The following is a 19,316-nucleotide window of genomic DNA, read 5'->3' as shown; positions in this document are numbered from 1 at the left end:
TAAAAGATGTTTGGTGACATAATCATCAAGCAAGCAACTGTTAAGACATCTTTTCTAGCATTTTCTATTCTCTACTAAGAAAACTAAAAATAGATCAGAGACTTAACTCAGAAGTTGTTTATTTTATTCTTGTCCCTAGTTCTTTTTAAAATTTTGATAAGTTAAATTTAGATCAAGTGACTTAAGAAGGAAAAATAAGACAGATTGGAGGCAGGGTTAGATGTTATGGTGTGTGTGAATTAGGATTCACACAGTTATGGGTTGTGAGTAAAAAGATCGGGGACCTTGGTTAAGGTTAAGACAGAGTTAGTTGAAGTCAGTACCTGGTAGTGGACAGTTGAACTCAGTAACTTAAAGTAAGAAAGGTATACTTATATAAATATAATATTGTAATGAAGATGCTTTATATGTAATTCTATTTTGTAAAGTGAATTTCCTACAACAATATTCACTGTCATACAACTGGTATGATGAAATATAATTATGTGTCAGCTATGATAGAGCTTCTTCCTCATTATAAGCAGTATATGTCAGTTTTGTCCACAGTAAAAACTCAAACAAATCAAGAGGAATCGCCTACAACCAATTAGATACAATACTGGATCATCCTGAGGCAACCTTACTAGTGAACATAAGACAGAATCATGACTTGCTTTTTGGCAATTTAGCTACTAGCTTTAACACAATCAGTGCGGAGCATCTATCCCATAGACGGTCTGTCTGTCTGTCTACCCCTAAACGCACGGAATGTCTATCCTATAGACGTTTTTACCCTACCTTTGTTTAGTTTAAAATCTTAAAACTAAAATTTCAAACTAACAACAGTGGAACTATTTTACTTTATAAAAGAGTTCTTCATCCTTTGTTTACATAGAAATTAGAGGCTTTTGGCTATATTTCGACATTTATTTATTACTTTTTTTACGATGTAAAAAAAATGTCGCCATGACTTGACACACCCACAATGTTTACTACTGAAGAAACATTATAATTATTCTAAAATTTATCACAAATAAATAGTAATAATGAAGAATTTAATCTAGATATATAGATTAGATCTAAGTAGGTCCAAATTTAGCATATTTATATCTTTTATTTAATATTGTTATAAACTTGGTGGTGGCACAGATGGGGGTAGTGGTGTGAGTGCAGTCAGCCGACGCAATTCGCCCCAGGCTAGCGCTAGACGAGCGGTCAACCGTGACGAGTTACGACTGTCAGCCGAGACGAGTGTCAACACGGCGGTTCGGGAAGGATCGACGGCGGTCCGGGAAGGATCGACGTTGTGAACAGAGCTCAGTAGCGTCACGAGAGTTGTAGTCATCTGACCGCCTGGAAACGTCGAGCGGCGTTCTGTCCGGTTCGAGAAGGCCAGTAGGGACCCTATATAAGAGCGGAGGTGTTGCAGTCAAGACGGTCGAGAAAAGGGGCTCAATAAAGCAAGGTTCAGAAAGGAGGTTCACGACAAGAGTTCAGAACACGGTCGACTACAGCACAGTTCAACGGTGTGGTTCTGTATAGAGCATTACGACGGTTCCGTGCGGAGTACTATCAAGTACAGTTGAGACGAACGGCGTCTTGATCTTGGTCTGTGATCGAGTCCGACACAACGAGCCTAGTGTGTGAAGTCAGTCCTGAACTGTTGAACCCAGTGCAAGCCCGGAACAAGACGGAGAGACCAGTGCAAGACTTGATACGGCGGAACGGTGTTATCAGAGAGATATTTGTTATCGCAGAGCTATTTGTACTGTTCTACGTGCTGCCAATTGTACAGTATTGGCTGTTATTTATTCAACTATTAAAGTGTTACGTTACTTTGGAGCCCTGAGTTGTCAAGTTCTTTAAGTTGGTGGTGTATGGTGCAGTTTGCAGAGAGCCTGGATAGTGAGATTCGTATCAATATCTATATTGTTAGTATTTAGATCTAAATCTATTATTGTCAGTAGGCTAGGTGTAGAGTGTAGATCAGTGTTTCTCAAACTGTGTGCCGCGGCACAAGTGTGCCGCCGAAGATTTGCGGATGTGCCGCGGGAGTTTTCAGAACGCCACATGTGTAGCGTTACACAGGACTGACTACTATTAAATGTTTTATTTTATGTTGGGATGAAATTCCCACTAGCAACCACCAGTAATAGTAGTGGGTCGCTCCATAGTGACGGAAAGGGATCTCTTCAGGTTATGGAATTGTCCACTATATATATATTATTATAATGACTCAAATGTAGGCGCCTTAGCAGACGCACAGCAGTTCTTGAATTGGTAGCAATAATAATAGCGATGTGTTTCATGTAAATTGTTTAGGTGTATGCTAATAATAACAAATTATCACTAAGCGTTATTCGTTGTTATCCATGGAGAAATACGTTAGCAAGAATGAAACTGCGAAAGTGTTAAATGAAAAGCATGGAACCAAACGAAGGTACAAAGAAGATTACATCGGATATTGTTTCATATCTTCTGGACCTGAAGATGCTCCATTGCCATTCTGTCTAATCTGCAACGCAAATCTATCGAATGAGGCGCTTGTTCCAAGCCAATTGAAGAGACACTTGGAAACAAAACATCCAGCTGTAAAAGCGCAACCGAAGGAATACTTCGAAAACATCAGGGCTCAACAAAATAAACAAGCTAAGAAACTTACGAACTAACTAAAGCTGCCAAAAAAGGGATTGATTGCAAGTTATAAGGTTGCTCAGTTATTAGAAAGCACACACAGTGGCTGAATCAGTCATTGCACCAGCTTTAGCAATAGTTGATGAAACTATCCTTGGACCCGATGCAGCCGAAAAAGTTAAAAAAATGATACTATCTCGCGCAGAATTGAAGACTTATCGTCAGGGTCTCTTCAAGTTGATGAATCCACTGACGTTAGCGGCAAAGCTCAGCTGCTAGCTTTCATTCGGTTCATAAAGGATGAAAAATGTGTCAACGAACTCTTATTTTGCAAAGACTTACCAACTACGACCAAAGGCGAATACATTTTCAAAGTGTGAACGAAAACATTTTGCTATTCAAACTACAGTGGAAAACTGTGTCAGCGTTTGCGCCGATGGCTGTCTTCCATGCAGGGAAATAGAAAGGGATTCGTCACTCTTGGGCCTCAAGGAAATCCAAAGTATTAGTTGTACACTGCATGATCCACAGAGAAGCTCTTGCCTTTAAGTCTTTGCCGAAAGATTTGATGTTTGTTCTAGATCAAGTGATTGAAGTTGTAAACTTTATCAAATCTCAACCGCTTACATCCCGACTTTTCTCAGAGCTTTGTGAAGCAATGGATTCAGATTCAGAAAAAAAAAGACTTTGAATTTTCTATTCATGACGAGATAAGGTGACATTTCTCTCTGATTTATTTCACAAATTAAATTCATTGAATTTAAGTCTTAAAGGACCATCGAAAATCATCATCACTGCATCCTCAAAACTGAAAGTCATTTGGTGAAAAATTGTCTTTGTGTCAAAGTAAGATCTCGAAAGGAGTCTTCAAATGTGCTTTAAATAAAGAAATCACCTCCGAAATTCTGTACACTTTGACACACCTGCAGTCAGCATTGCAGCATTACTTTCCAACAGTTTGAAGTCATGAATATGAATGGGTCAGCTCTCCATTTGGAAACAATGAAGCTACAAATCTGACAACTGATGAAGAAGAGCAGCTCATTGATTTAAAAAACGATGCAGTTCTTAAGTCAAGTTTTGCAGAGAAAAGCCTGGATGTGTTTTGGATTTCAGTTAACAAGTTATATACTGCAATCAGTTTAAAAGCAATCAAAATAATTCTTCCATCTTTCATCTTCATGGTTTTGTGAGTTTGGATTTTCAGCACTGACTGAAATCAAGTCTAAGAAAAGAGAGAGACTTCTTACAATAGACGATGTAATGTGAGTTTGTTTGTCGACTTTGGAGCCTCGATTAGATCGCATTTGCTCTCAAAAACAGGCACACCCTTCACATTAAATGTAATACTTAAAAACAGGTAAAATCTTTTTTTCTTTTTTATTATAAAACAACTGTTGCTCTTCGTGGTGTGCCGGGAAATTTTTGTAGTTTTTTTAACTGTGCCGCCAGACAAAAAAGTTTGAGAAACACTGGTGTAGATCGAGATTGACTAAGCTTTTATCTCTAGACTTAGACCTAGATATATCTCTAGATCTAAGCTTATGATAAATAAAAAGAAAGGAAATGGTAGATCTACATCAAATAATCATTCACTGTGGGCATTTTTTGCCCATTTTCTTTTTTTTTTTAGTATTGTTTATCTGTAAAAATCTACGATATCATGGCTGTGCTAGTTCAAGAAACACCCACAATGTTTACTACTGAAGAAGCTTTATAATTGTTCTATTTACACTTTTATGAATAGTACTAATGAAGATTTAGATCTTGATCTAGATTTAGCATAGGATGTAGCAGACTTGGACATTATTAGCATTAAGATTTAGATCTAGTATTGTCCTTAGGCTTAGGCCTTAGGCTAGGTCTGGAATGTAGATCAAGATTGACCAGATCTATGCTTTTATCTTTAGACCTGGGTAGATCTCGATAGATCTAGGCCTAAGATAACTGAAAACAACAGAAAAAGTAGATCTAAATCCAATATTCATCCACCAAGCTGGGCCTTTTCTTGGTATATTTTCTAGCAATTGTTATTTGGTATAAAACCATCACCATACTGGTTCAAGTTGCACTCTGTCTTGTAAGTACTCCAAAAGGTTTACTATTAAATAAAAGTGAAATACAAAACTATTCTAAATCCATAATTTATCACAAAGGAACAGTAATAATGATCTAGGTCTAGATCTTAGGTAAAAAGAATTAGGATTTTTATGGTCCTTCAGCTAGTTAGAGATTTACGCTTTGATCTCTCGCTAGCCTGTCTTGCACTGATCTAGTATTAGAATGAAAGATGTTCTAGACAAATAAAAAGAAGACAAATCTAGATTTATTGACTGTTTTATCATATTTCTTTTTGAAAAAGCTTAAATAGTCTAATACGTTGTTTCAACAGTAATGTAAAGATCAAAATCTATATTTAGGTCTCAGAAGTTACCTTTACTTTGAACCAAATATGTTACTATAGCTTCATTGGTACTTCAATAATACATTTTTGTTTTAGCCATGTTTGGAACTTTTTTTCTTTTTCCCAAAAAGTATCACTTTACAAAAAAAACAACAACACCGCAGTCAATGAGTTAAGAGCTTGCTATTCAGTGGCAAAGTTTTTAAGCCTGAAATTGTGAACTTTCAACTAAATGTTGAGTAGACACAAGGACCTAACCACAAAGTCACTGCCTGAGACAATTACAATGTGCTTGGAGGGGAGGAAGAATAAACAGATCAACTTACCCTCATGCCAGTCAGAGGTAAGATGTTGTTAATCTTGTAGCCAGTGGCTGTTGCAGTTGTGTGAAGCAGTACATCATTAAACTGTAGATAATGAAACTAAATGTAAGATAGATTTCTTCTATGAAAACAACAGCTTAAGACTGATACAGTTTACAATGAAAACTAAAAAATACAAATAAAATTAAGATTATCATTGAAAAACAAACAAATCAAATCTATGATTTTATTAATACAACTATTAAGCAATGCTTTCCTTAAGGGCAGTTTAAGGGGCTAATGAGATTCCTAGCAATTGAAGGGGCAAATGATAGTCCTAACAATGGGCAAAACAACCAGTTTTACCTTTAGTCTCTGGTACCCATATGAGATGAACTTGAGTCTCTCAGTTCCGAAGCCCAACATTTTATTACTCCATGAACAGCTTATTATTACAACCAAGACATTATAAAAAATGTGTTCCTGCTAAAAGTATCAAGAAATGAAGTTTTCTTACTAATATAAACATCCTTGGCTGCATCTCTTTCCTGGAAAGCTTCTGCAATTCACCCTTTTTAATTAAAACCTATTTTTAAAAACAAAACAGGAGATATTAAAAAAAAATTAAAAAATTGAGACTTTCAGAGTCACGGGGAAAGAAAAAACAACAAAAAACAAACACTGTTTATCGTTGAATAAATACTTTAAAAAAAAAAAAGGCTGAGATTTTAAATTAATTTGAAGACAGATAATTAAGCTATCTGGTAATGTTTTGAGATATTAATAAAAAAAACAAAATAATTGTACAAAAAATATGTATAAAATAAACAATTATTTTAATATTGGTTGATGATATGGAGAATTTCCCAAACATATAATGTATAACTCAAACTCCTTCCCTTTCTCAAAATCTAAAATCATTGAAAACAGCATCATGTTACTAGTCGGCATCTATCCAATTAGATTTTATTCTATGTATAATATTATCATCATAAAATTAATTTTGAAATGTTCAGACTTACTCTGCCAGGTTGTATAACCTCCCACTGACCCACCAATGACCTTTGAACTTCCAACAAATTCTGGACATTGTCCTAAGAAAACAAAAAAAATAGTCATGCATTAAAAAAAAAAAGTACCATTGACAAATTTTAAGTACCAGCAAGACAGAAGAGGAAGTAAAAATGTCATGTAACTATGTCAATAATTTAAAGGTAATTAATTACATGTACAATAATAAAAAACGAGTCACTCACCCCTTGTCTCATGCTCTCATTAGCATGATCTGCCACCTCACTCACGATGTTTAATGCGGCTGAAATCAAAACAGCATTATTAATGATGACTCAAAAATGTCATTAGACAAAAGCCATTATTTATTTTATATTGCAGTCTTTAGCAAGAATTTTTCAAATCCTTTTTCATAAAGCATTTATTATGATATTTATAAAAATAAATTCTTGCATTTTAATAATATGTAACAACTACAAACTAAACTAATTATTGCAACACCAACAAACAAACAAACAAAAAAATTACTTTAAAATTAAAGACACCAGTGTTTAGAAGGATTAAAAAAAAAAAGTTTGATTTACTTGAATTATGATCAAGCAAATGAGTATTACATTAATAGAGTTTAGTAATTCAAAACAGTTTCAACTTACTGACTGTATCTTTATAGTCGTTGGATGCAGGGCTCAAATTTTTGAGGTAATCTAAAATAATTGTTAATACCAAAAATATATTATTATCACAAATGACAATGACAGTAAAAAATATATATATATTATGACTAAAACAGTATATCACTACTAGATAGTCATCATAGATATGAGCACAATCTCAGAAAGATGGTGAAATAATCATAAGAAAAAAAAATCTTTATTATCCTGGAGGCTATGAAACATAACAAAACATTGCAATGTTCATTCATAAAACAGTTTCACATGTGGAGTGAACATCAGAAAGTTGGCTTTCATTCAGTGATTTAATTTCCAAGGGAACAAAAGAGATTACCTTGAAGGAGTAGCTTGTACTGAGGTATTCTCTGTATAGGTTTCAACATGTAGTGTTTTAATGCTAAATTGGCACATCTTGGACTCATCTGCATCAAATTGAAATACAACCCAGGATTAAGTATTTACATTTCACTTGAAGTTCTTTTCAATAAACATTGTAATTAGAATGAAATGAAGAGTGGCTTACATTGAACCAGTTTTGTCTGAAGAAAGCTGTGTCGACAATGAACGATTTTAATGGCAATGCTACAAACAAAACTACAAATTAGGAGGTAAGAAAAAAAAAAAAAGGTTTGATGTGAAAACCCAGAGACTCGGGGCAGGTGAAAAGGGGTACTTATGTTACAGTCACTAGGGTTCATAAAAAGGTATAATGTGGCCAGAAAGGTACCTTTACATCTTCAATAGGTCACAGGTATCTCTCAAAAACTGAAACATCTTAAAATGCAAAGCCATAATGTCCCAATTAAAGAAACAGAATTTAAATCTTAGACATTTTTTTGGCAGTAAAGTGTTCTTCCATTAAAAACTAGTTACATCAAAGTTATAGTACTCTTGTTAATAACAGAATGACCAAAACAATATAAAGCAAAGACTTTGCCAAAAATTTCAAAAGTTTAAATATATATTTACTTTAAAAAAAAAACAAAAAAAAACTTAAAGTTAATATTCATGTGAAGGAAAAACTTTTAAAATGTAGACTAAGACTGTAAACAGGCAGCAGCTACTAAAGAAAACAATGAAAAAGGAGATTCATGTTACTTTTTTGTCCCAATGATTTCTTTAATTACACATCATGAGTATCACTCACACAAAATCAAGCTCATATTCTGTTTCTTTGCAATTTGTTAATGATGTGTTGGCTTTTCCCTAAAAATTATTTAATGTAAAAAAAAAAATTTGTTGAATAATAAAAGAAATAAACACACTCACTTCAAATTCCTTTAAAGCAGCCATGAATGCAGGATATTTTTTTGTTGCACTTTCAAGAAGCTCTGTGGCATTCTCAAATTTGCCGATGTAGGTGGAATACAGTTTTAAAAATGGGCCCTTCTTGACAAATATATCTGAAATTTTGGGATTCACATCCCTGGAAATAAAATTGGGATAGTAAGTGATGAGCAGAGAAACTTAAAACTTCTTTCAAAGTTAGAGACAATGTAAAAGAAAAAAACACTATGTAGATAAATATAAGAAGAAACAAATATAAGAATTACAACGATAGATCTTATTGACTCTTATTTTAATTTAGAACAAATGTGAGTTTAAACAAAACTAAATAAGCTTTTACAACTAGTAAAAAAATACTATTTAAAAATAATTAAATTTGAACATAAAAATGTATAACCTGAATCAATTATGTCTAGAAATTTTACCAGTGGACAGTTACAGTACATTGATTTAAATAGTATTTCAAATCTTTAAACCTATGCAGCACATTAAAGAAATAACAAAACTTTTGTTACCAACCATTTTTCCACACGCTCTGTGATATCTTTTAGCAAATCTTCATTGAAGGTAAGTAACTGTGGCAATAAATCCAAGATTTTATTTAGAATATCAGTGGGTATAACAGGTTGACCTAGCTTTTCTGTGGCTTTTGAAATATGAACACGAAAATCCTGAAATATAGAGACATTACCAACATAATGTATTTTAAAAACACAAGATTTCATTTGAGTTCACACTATATACCATTATTAGTGATTATGTTTCCCAAATATTAAGCTAAGTCCCAATAAAAATATATAGACTATGGAAATTAGTTCTCAACAAATGACTTGTTCATGTATCCTTAATTAGTAAAATTATAACTTTAAATTAAACAAAAATGCCTTCTCCAATATAGTATAACAAGGAAATCCTATTTCGATCTGGGAGTCGACCACTATGTGAGGTTGTGACAGAGCGATGCATGAAGTTTGTGGGACATGTTTTCTGACAAACTGAATTATGCATACCAAGAGTTGCGATGACATGGAGGATATTTTGAGGAAAGTGCAAACAGAGACATCCTTGTATCACTGGAGCCACACTTTGATGGAGGACCTCAGAGCAGTGGACAACAGGTGGAAAGAGGCTTCAGACATTGCCAGTGACAGATCTTTGTGGAGACAGCTTGTCGCCCAAAGCGCCAAACGACATTGGTTTTGGAGGGGGATCTAAGTCTAAGTTATTATTAGTTCTATGAAAAGCTGTGCAGCCACATTATGTTTAGGCTCAGACTCACCAAATTGAGCAATTTAAGCACATCAACAAAATTATGTTCTGACGACATGATCTCTTTGGCTATGAAGAACACTTTCTTGGCCTTTCGTTGAGCCTGAAAAAGTATGAGGGCCAAAATTATTTACTTCTGTCATAGTTTGTCTATACCTAATCTTGGTAACACATTTAATGTCAAGAGTCCTGGTACAACTAAAATGTAACTAATTATATTTGACTTGTTCTTTTTTAAGGGAAGTTATTTTACAATTTTTGAAAAAGTTGGTAAGAAATGTGATCACTTACATATATTTCTTCTTTATCAGGCTCTGGCTCTGATTCACTGTCAGAACTTGTAGGAGTCTCTTCTAGTACTTGTTGCTCCCCATCTCCACTTATGGAGCTGTGCTGACTAATGACTGATAATGGTCGTTCAGATGAACCGGCAGAAGAGTCAGGGGCCAGCTCAGTACTTTGTTTAACTATAATATTGGTTTGCTCTTCCTCAATGACTGAAGCTGTAACTGAGGCAGATTTTGGAGCGACAGAAGCTTCAAGTGCCACACTTGGCTCAGGGGTGGGATTAATCTTTCTATCAAAACTAGAATTCCTGGAGCTAATGGAATCATTTGTGTTGTCTGAAGATTTACTTTTCTTGGTAATTTTACCTAATCCAAGACTCTGCGTAACTTTCTGCACCAAAGCATTTTTGGCCTTCTTTTCTCGATTTTTTTGATCCTCAGGACTGAGAACTTTAAGCAATGGAATTTTCCCAGCATGCTTCTCATCTTTGGTCTCAGTTCTTGCGCTTTTCTTCACTAAGTAAACCTGACTAGAACGCGGGGGAAGTTCTGGTGGAGGGCTTTCTGTTAGGAATTCAAAGAAAATGTATTTTGTATTAATTGGTAAGTTTCAGCACTGACACAACAGCCAGTTATATAATACCTCGCATCACAAAACTATTTCAGCAATATTGTTATTGTTGTATTTTTTGTAAAACTAAACATTTTAACATTAAGACAAGTGAAACATCCACAAGGACTTAAACACATAGAAGTAACACCTCACCTCTATCAACTTATGCTTACATGATCATTGTTTTCAAGCCCCAATCCGAAATCGAAAAATAAGGAATACATTAACTGATTAACTTGCTTTTTTTTTTTCTAATAATTTTTTGTTTTCAATTAAAAAACACTCTTTAGGTCACAACACTAACATTTTACCAACACAGAAAAGATTCAACAATCACAAAAACGTACACAATAGCTCCTTAATTCCGCTGGCAATCAAAGCATTGAATACAATCTAACTTTCTGATGTAACGTATGAGTAAAACTTTAATGAACATATATTTCATTTGCTATTGCTTAATGGTTTATTTTGCAAAAAAGCACAAACCTCCTCAAAAATAAAAAAACTATTGTTATTATTTCAGCTGCACTTTAAATATTTTAAAATTAGCTAAAGAAACATTAAGCACTAAAACAATGGACCTCATTCACCAATCGTAAACAAACGACATTTAGGCACGTGATAATATTGATAAAACATTGAAAATTATGTATCACGTAACAGCCTTTATGGATTGCGTAATTTGTATAGAAGATATAGAGAACCATGTGACAAAATGTTGTTTGTTTACAATTGGTGAATGAGGTCCATTGAGCACTTTACAATTTTCAGTTGTTTCTGTAATACTACAAGTAAATGCATGAAGACTAGGCTTACTAAGCTTCAGTCTGCATTGTGCTACAAAGGGAAAAGTGCAGGGAAGTTTACATTGTAGAAATGAAACTTAACCTGACCTTAACTTAACAAGATAAAATGTAATATACTGACCCTCATGCTTTGTCCTCATATGGTCTGCAATTTCATGATACACTTGTTCCTGTGAATCAGGAATGCTGAGCCGCCTATGAGATTTCCTTTTATCAATAGATAAATTGTGCACATTAACATTTCCTTGTCCTTGGGTGCTGTTTAGATGAATATATATTGTGTCATTTAGTTTTGTAATAAATTTAAAGGAAAAAAAAGCCAACATTAAATTCCATTTTAAAAATTTAAAAATATAAAGTTTAATATGACATTCATATTGATAAAAAAATAATTTTACCCCGCATCTTTGATTTGTATTCTGGCATCGCCAGGGCTAAATGTTGAGGAGCGTTTGGGTGGTCCTGGTGGTGGAGGGGGAGCCTGCCTCTTGGGAATCGGTTTATCTGACCTTCTCAAAGTCCCGGAATTGTTGGACTGGTTTGACGAGTCAGAAGCACCTTCTTGATACATCGCAGATGATGATGTCTCTGAGTCGGAATGAACTTCAACTGTTAAATTTGTAGAAGTATGCGGTTTATTTCTTGGAGGCAGAGGTGGTGGAGTTGTAGAATTTAGAGACTCACTTCTCCTCAATGAGTCTGATCTGGGTGGAAGATATGGTTTATCAACTGGAGCCAGGGAGCACACAAGATCAGAGTCGACACTTTTTATATCACTTGCATCAGAGTGACTGCGATTGATACGGCTCAAAAAACTGCGCTTGGGCTTAGGGGGTATTTTTTTTCCAGTGGTAGGAAGACCAGCAGTGGAGAGGCACTCTGTGCTAGAACTGTCTATAGAGCCTGTGAGAGATTCAAGGCTTCCAATATGCCTGACAATATTGGCTTTGTGTTTGGGTCTGGGAGGTCGAACTGGACTAGTGGAAGAGGATGATCCACCATCAACAGTTTCAACTGTCTCAGTTAATGAGAAGCCCGCAGTTTCTGCATCAAGTTTTAAATCTTCCCCTAATTTAGTCTTGAGTAGCTCTTCAATTTCTTTGAGCATACCACATGTGGTCTCAAGATCATCTTTTACCTCTTCTCTTAAACTACTGAAGTTGTCCAAGTGGGTACAGGATAACTCTGTACCAATGTGGTCCTGTGCACCACTTTCAGATATTGCACTATTCCCAGAGTTTATTTTTGAATAATTGGTAGCAGTGCTCTCAGAAGGTATGACGTTAACAACTTTATTCAATGAAGAAGTAAGATCCTCAGTATCACCTCTGTAGACCTCTACATATTCTAGCTCCACTGGTATATGCTCCACCTTATCTTTGCCAGGATGAGTTAAATCAGTACTGCTGATAGAAGTAGCTTCTAAGTTCTGATCTTGAACTGGATGTTCTGTTTTTGGGATTTCTGAGCTTACTTTGGTCCTGGGTCGAGGTTTGGGTGCAGTCTTTGGAATTTCTGGTGCACAGCCACTCTTCTGCACAGTTAGAATATCACCAACACTAGTTACACAGCTTGTTGGCGACTCATCTAATGATTTTGAAAAATGCACAGTTTCTCCTTGCAATGTCAATGTCCCCTCTACTGGTGGAGATGTGGCGGGAAATGCTGGTCTGGTGTCTGATGTAGGTGTTCTGTTGCTGCTTGAATTTCTGGGCTTTCTAGGAATATTACCTCTCGGTGGGTTCTTAGGTAGTGGTGGAGGACCAGCTTTGGCATTAACTTGAGTCTTGGAAGCTTGATAGAGAATACCATGAAAATGATTAGGCACATGTCTAGAAGAATACTAAACAAGTTCTCGAGAGGAAAAAAAGTATATGTAAAGTAAAAGAAGTATTAAAATATTGCTTAGTTGTTAATACAAAAATGTTTAAGAAAGATTATACTGCAAAGGTTAAATAAAAAATTAAAAAAAGTGAACAATCTCTCTAGCAATAGGAAGCAGAAATACCTGATGTATTTACAGGCTGTGTGGCAGTTTCTAGTGGTGATTCTGTGTTGAGGATGGGAGGGGTTAGGACTAGTTGGGTAGCTTTTGTTAAGGAAATGGTTGCTTTTTTATCATCTTCAGCATATACTGAAACTACATTTGAATCAGTGGGTCGCAATTGTTCTGTCGTAGCATCAGACTTGGAAAGTGCTGACGACTGAGAAGTTAAGTCATAAGACTCTGAATCTAGAGTTCCTTGGTCTCCTAGTGTGCTGCCATTAGTGGCTGCTGAATGGCTAAATGTGTTATCTGTGTGTGTCACAGAGCTCACTAAATGTATACTAGCTGATGACTCAGGATGTCTCAGTCTTGTCACCTTAGGTTTAGGAAGAATGCTTGGTGGTACTTTGGCAGATATAGTTTCCTGGTCTGAATGAGGTGTGGATGAGATGGAGGAACATGAGGTTGGGGAGGGGAACTCTTTACAAACTTGCGTCTGGCTCTGTGCTGAAAGTAAAGCAGTGCTACTAGTTTTTTTTCTACGAAAGCTAGCTGGCAAGGAGGAAGACGATGAGGGGGACAGTGATCCCCTGCTGGGTACTCGAGGTGGGGATGTGGGAAGAGGGGGCTTTTGAGGTGATGTGTTGATGCAGTCATTCTCAAGTTCATTTTGTAATTTGGATAATGAATTCTCAGGCAGAATGCCGTTTATTGGTCTGTCTGGTGGAGTAATAAATGTTTCATTAGCCAGTAAAGCTTTTGGATAGTTGTTGCTGTGATTTGGCAAGGTTTGTGGAATAGCAACCTTAGATGTTTGAGGGGACAAAGATAAAGGTTTTGGGGGAGGGGGAGGAGCGAGCTTAGGCTTAGCTGCAACTGGAGGCTTCTCCGGTGATCGAGGAGCAAGAGGCCTGGAACAGAGGAGTATTTGAACAAAAGGTAAAAATGTACAAGCGATTGATTAGGTTTCAAAAGAGAGAGAGAGAGATGTTTAGGAAAGTACACTATAAAGAAAATACCTAGCATTACAGAATCAAATAAAATGAGTGGAAGGTTAGGTTTAAAATCAAATATTAATAAAGCAGTTACATTAAGAAATTTAAAAAGTAAGAAAGTTTGTTTTTTTAATAATGTGTAATTGAAAGTTAAAAAAAAATATGATAACAACTATAACAAATTAGTCTGTGTTTCATTTCTATTTTAAATAATTTTTTATTTTTTTTTAGCAAAAAAGAATGTTGATGAATTTTTTTAAAGTTTTAATTAATGATAAAATATGAATATTATAACTTTTTTTCCACCACTATAAATATTGAGCTATAAGAATTATTTAGAATGAGGAAACTAGAAATCTTACAAAGAAAAAAATATTAAAAAACAAAACAAAAAAAAACAACTTATGCTGTTTAACTATTTTCATTATAAAAAGTAAAAAAAATAATTATGAACACTGCTGAAACAAATATCTAATAATTGGTTATTGTTAATATTACTAGTTAAGCAGCTATACATTACAATGGTATACTTGTAACCAAAATTACTTTGTATACACTATGAAACTTTATAGCCATATTAAAAAAAAAATTCACATGTTATCATTCAAACTTGTATTATAAATTACAAAGAAAAATTCAGCACCTATAGTAATTAAGGTCAAGTATTAGTGGAAAAAATAAATCAATCTTAAAGCTGAGAAAACGTACTTATTAATATGAATGTTACCAAGTGGATTTTTTCTCAAGGAGTTCTCATCTGTGATGAAACAAAAAAAAAGTGGTTAAAAAATTATGTCATCTTATTAAAGACATTACATCAAAAAAGATGATGATTTATACAATAGATTTTGATTAACATGCATGAACAGGCACACAAAAAAAGTGCTTATTGTGAATGAATTGTATAAATATTTTTAGGAGACTTGTCCCAAAACACTAATATAAAAGTATTAATTTTTATTGAATGTCAACATTGATTGGTCCATTTGAACAATTGGTAACTTTAAAAAAAAAAATAGAAATGTAATGCTGTGTGAATAAGGCAAACCTGAAAAAAAAAAAAAAAAAGGTTTATTTTACCTTTGAATGCCCATTGGTTAAGGTGCAGACTTATAATGAAACCTATTTATATAAAGCTCTTTGCTAAACAACATTGCAATGGAAAACAAAGTCACACACAAAAACACATATATACAAGTACTTGGGTTCTGTAATGTGGCTAGTGTAGAAGCTTAGTTTACGTTCTCACTGCTGACTAACAGTGTTAACTGTGAAAAGAGTGCTATTATTAAGTTTCTTCCCAGTACATGGTTTCTACACAGCTAGTCCGAAGAAGTATCAGATTAGACAGTGAGAAAGTTAGGCCAAAAAGATAAAAGGGCAAACCAAAAATCAAACTATTAACAATCATTTGAGCCAACTTTTTCATAAACTTCATTTTGATATAAACAGATGTTTATCATTTGTGTTGAGCCTTTTTCTCTTTTTTTTTTCAAGCTTTCAACCATAATCCAGTTAATATTTCATTGTTAAGTTAATAAAATTAAGATCTAGTTAATTATTGCAGCAATTCGTGGAATGCCTATTTAGCCTAGCAGAACACTGAACTCTGAACACAGTTTGAGTAACACGCTATAAAATGTTTAATTTATGTATAATAATTAAATATAGTCTAGAGCAGGCATGTCAAACACTGTGTTCAGGGGCCATGACCACTTTGCATGCGGCCTGCTTGGTCACCTTAAACACTATCGAAGTAATGTTAAACTATTACGCTGGAAAATAAGAGTTGACAAGCTAGTTGAATTGAAAAATAGTATTTGTTGAACTGAACAACGAGAGTTAGTCTGCAGTGAAAGCAAGCTACATTTTATCAAGCTTAATTGCAAGCCATAGCAAATCATTTAGTGAATAGGATATTATGAAGGAGTGTGTCGTTAAAGAGAGGACACAAATTTGATTGCTGGCTCTCCTGTCATAAAGTATTGAAGAGATTTTTAGCACTGCGTGAGGAAATAGTATTGTTTCTGAACATGAAAGGTGAACCTGTTGAACATTTCCAAATTGACGAATGGGTTCAGGATTTGGCATTAGCAGTTGATCTCACAGGTCACCTGCAAGACTTGAATTTGAAACTTCAAAGTAAAGACAAAATTGTCACAACTGCGTGTGATGATGTGAAGTGCTTTCAAGTAAAATTATGACTGGATAAACCAAATATGAAGAGCAAATCTTGTTCACTTCTCAACGAGTCGGGAACTAAAAAGATAAAAAACGGCTACAACATTTGGTCCTACATCTGGAATCATTAGTAGATCCATTCAATGACCATTTTCGTTACTTCGTTTCATACAAGCAAGAAATTTTGTTGTTTGTATTTCCGTTCTCATTTGCCCTTGAAATTGCTGCTGGTAATGTGCAACTAAAGCTGATATGATAGAGTAGCAGTCAGATTCTTTGTTGAAATCGAAGTATATAGAATTGGCTGTGCCAAAATTTTACAGTTATTTACCTGAACGGTAAGTTGAATTGCAAAAATTTGCAGCTAGAATTTTTGCTATGTTTGCGAGCACTAATCTCTGTGAGCAGCTCTTTTCCATAATAAAAGCTACAAAAACACCTCACCGCTCGAGATTATCTGATCACAATTTGTCATCAGTGATGAAAGTGTCAGTGGCAAAAAAACTTCAACCTGACATTAATAAACGTGTATCCTAGAAAAGAAGTCAAGCATCAGGACAAAGAAAATAATGGGCAATCACAGTAATTTTTAATTACCAAATAGTACTACAAATTTATCTAAGGGACGGGTATGCCATTTATTGTATTCTATTGTAACTAGTAGGCTGTTTTGCAATTGATTTTTGCTGCGGCCCTTCAGGTCACAGTAAGTTTTTTTTATGGCCCATACACCTTAATCTTAATGAGTTTGACATGCCTGGTCTAGAGTCTACCACTATTAGTATTACACTAGATTTAGATCTAGATAGAATCATATATTAAATTATTATTATATTATCTAGATCTAGATTTGGTTACCCTAGATTCTATATAATCTAGAGCTATGAGTAGTATGATTATATTATTATAGTAATATTATTAGTATATAAGTAAGTATATAATTATTATAATTTAATTTTTAAAATAATTATAGTTTATAGACTATGTCACTGACTATACTCAGGTAGGTACTTTGACATCCCTACTCCACTGACCTATAAACTGCTAGACTAGCTGCTATATAGTTTTGAAACACCATGGCTAGACTTCCAAAACCATGGTGTTAGTTGATTGATTGTTGTTTTTACATATGCTTCATGTTTTAAAAACCCTCATGCTAATCTTAAAGGAGGGTTCCTAATCTTTTCAATGATACCACATTGTCAACAAATGAAAGTCGTATTTACTTAGAAAATTTACAGTAAAGTCATAGGTAAGAATGATTTTGCATTTAATATAATTTTTAAGCAAGCTTGGAATTTTTTTATTGAATTTAGACCTAGATTTATGCTTAAAGTTTGTTATTCCATTATTTTTTAATGAAATTTTGTCCTCCAAAATTAAAAAAACGTCCCCCCAACATGTTATAAATGATGCCAAATTAGGCTATTTTTCGAAATGGGTACGTGGAAAAATTATAACTACCATAACAATCTATGACTATAGTATCACAATCAATATTTTTATTATAGAGTAGTGTTAGAAATATTTTTTTTCTATATTTAGGTACACAAAATATAAAAGGAAATCAGCTAATTAAGGCAAGTTTGGGTCCATCCTGACGATGTTAAATGAAGTCACTCCATGATGCAGCGACATGTGGCGCCAGACATGTAATTCTTGTGGATAATATGAAGTATAAATGATTTATGCATTGTTTAACAGCTTATCTTTGATCAACCTAGTGGAGAGAATGCTATCAAGGTGTTATTTTACATTATATTTATAAATATATAAAGCTGAGGAATTTTCTACCAAACGGCATTCTAGAAAAAGGATCGAAGTCAATTTTCAAACTATTGGATTAGCTGTGAATGAATGTTAGCTACATGTGAGATGAAACAATCAAATTCAAAATCATATAATGGGGTAGCTGTGTTCCAAATTTCAAGCTTTTATCTATTATGGTTATAAAGTTATGATGAGATAAAGACGAAAATTCATTTTTTCGATCACAGCTTTTTGGACATTTTCTTTAGTCCATTTTTCTACAGATAAAACGGCATAACTTTGCTCCTATATAACATAGAAAGATAAATGTGGTATCATTGTAACCCTCTCAGCAAGCTCTACATAACTAAATAGCTTCTGTTCATATATATTTATTTTGAATTTTTTGTCAAAGTACCTAACTCAGGCATACTATAACTATAAGACTATAGTAATAGTAATACTAGTAATAGATCTAGTTAATCTAGTTCTAGACTAGAATAGACAGATAATCTAAATGAGTAAATCTAGTAATAGTAATACTAATCTAGATTCTAGTATTTAATCTAGACTCTATCACTTCAAATTCTAAGTCTAAGACTAAGCTGAAAAAACACTTCATAAAGTAGGCTAATCATAATGATGAGATCATGAAAATTAACTTCAAGATATATTTGACTTAGCAGCCTAAGTAGACTATATTCTATAGTAAGAAAAAGAAACTTAAACTTCAAATAATATAGATCTAGAGTCTAGATCTAACAATATAGAATCTAACTTCAAACTTGCCTTCGTGAGCAGAAAGCGATGTCATTTTATAAACATGATGATAATTTTATTAAACGTAGATCTAGATAACTAGAATCTAGCACTCTACTCTAGACTCAATATCAATAATAGCTCTATTTCTATGATAGTATTGTTGCCATTTCTGCACAGTCGTTAAATCTAAATCAAGATTAATTTTAAGAAAATAGAGTCTTAGAATCTAGAGATCTTAACTTTCGGACATCATCTCGAATGAATTTTTTTTCTTTGAGTAATTTAATTTCATTTCCGGTTTCCCCTCCTCTTTAAATGACCTTTGACCTCTTATGTTTTTCTTTATTGTTTTTCTTTTTTCCCTCATAGTGATTAACTT

The 19,316-nt window shown here is 34.0% G+C and overlaps 1 protein-coding gene across 1 annotated transcript in view; it reads right to left on the bottom strand.

Moving 5' to 3' along the window:
• The window catches only part of LOC106054179 (uncharacterized), a 30,744-nt gene extending 11,505 nt beyond the window's left edge, over positions 1 to 19,239 (bottom strand). The window contains exons 1-15 of the mRNA XM_056025345.1: positions 18,965 to 19,239; positions 14,954 to 15,002; positions 13,272 to 14,161; positions 11,662 to 13,057; positions 11,385 to 11,521; positions 9,849 to 10,408; positions 9,568 to 9,660; positions 8,808 to 8,959; positions 8,271 to 8,427; positions 7,336 to 7,423; positions 6,984 to 7,034; positions 6,576 to 6,634; positions 6,342 to 6,413; positions 5,837 to 5,905; positions 5,344 to 5,424 (exon numbers count right to left, since the gene is read on the bottom strand). Coding sequence (XP_055881320.1) covers positions 5,344 to 5,424; positions 5,837 to 5,905; positions 6,342 to 6,413; positions 6,576 to 6,634; positions 6,984 to 7,034; positions 7,336 to 7,423; positions 8,271 to 8,427; positions 8,808 to 8,959; positions 9,568 to 9,660; positions 9,849 to 10,408; positions 11,385 to 11,521; positions 11,662 to 13,057; positions 13,272 to 14,161; positions 14,954 to 15,002; positions 18,965 to 18,989 — 3,879 coding nt within the window. The 5' untranslated portion in view covers positions 18,990 to 19,239. The remainder of the gene's footprint in view (positions 1 to 5,343; positions 5,425 to 5,836; positions 5,906 to 6,341; positions 6,414 to 6,575; positions 6,635 to 6,983; positions 7,035 to 7,335; positions 7,424 to 8,270; positions 8,428 to 8,807; positions 8,960 to 9,567; positions 9,661 to 9,848; positions 10,409 to 11,384; positions 11,522 to 11,661; positions 13,058 to 13,271; positions 14,162 to 14,953; positions 15,003 to 18,964) is intronic.
• Positions 19,240 to 19,316: the final 77 nt, after the last annotated feature.

Source organism: Biomphalaria glabrata, chromosome 4 (genome assembly GCF_947242115.1).
Source record: "Biomphalaria glabrata chromosome 4, xgBioGlab47.1, whole genome shotgun sequence".
Taxonomy (NCBI): Eukaryota; Metazoa; Mollusca; class Gastropoda; family Planorbidae; genus Biomphalaria; species Biomphalaria glabrata.
The sequence above is the reverse complement of the archived record's forward strand: the minus strand, read 5'-3'. Positions and strand labels throughout refer to the sequence as shown.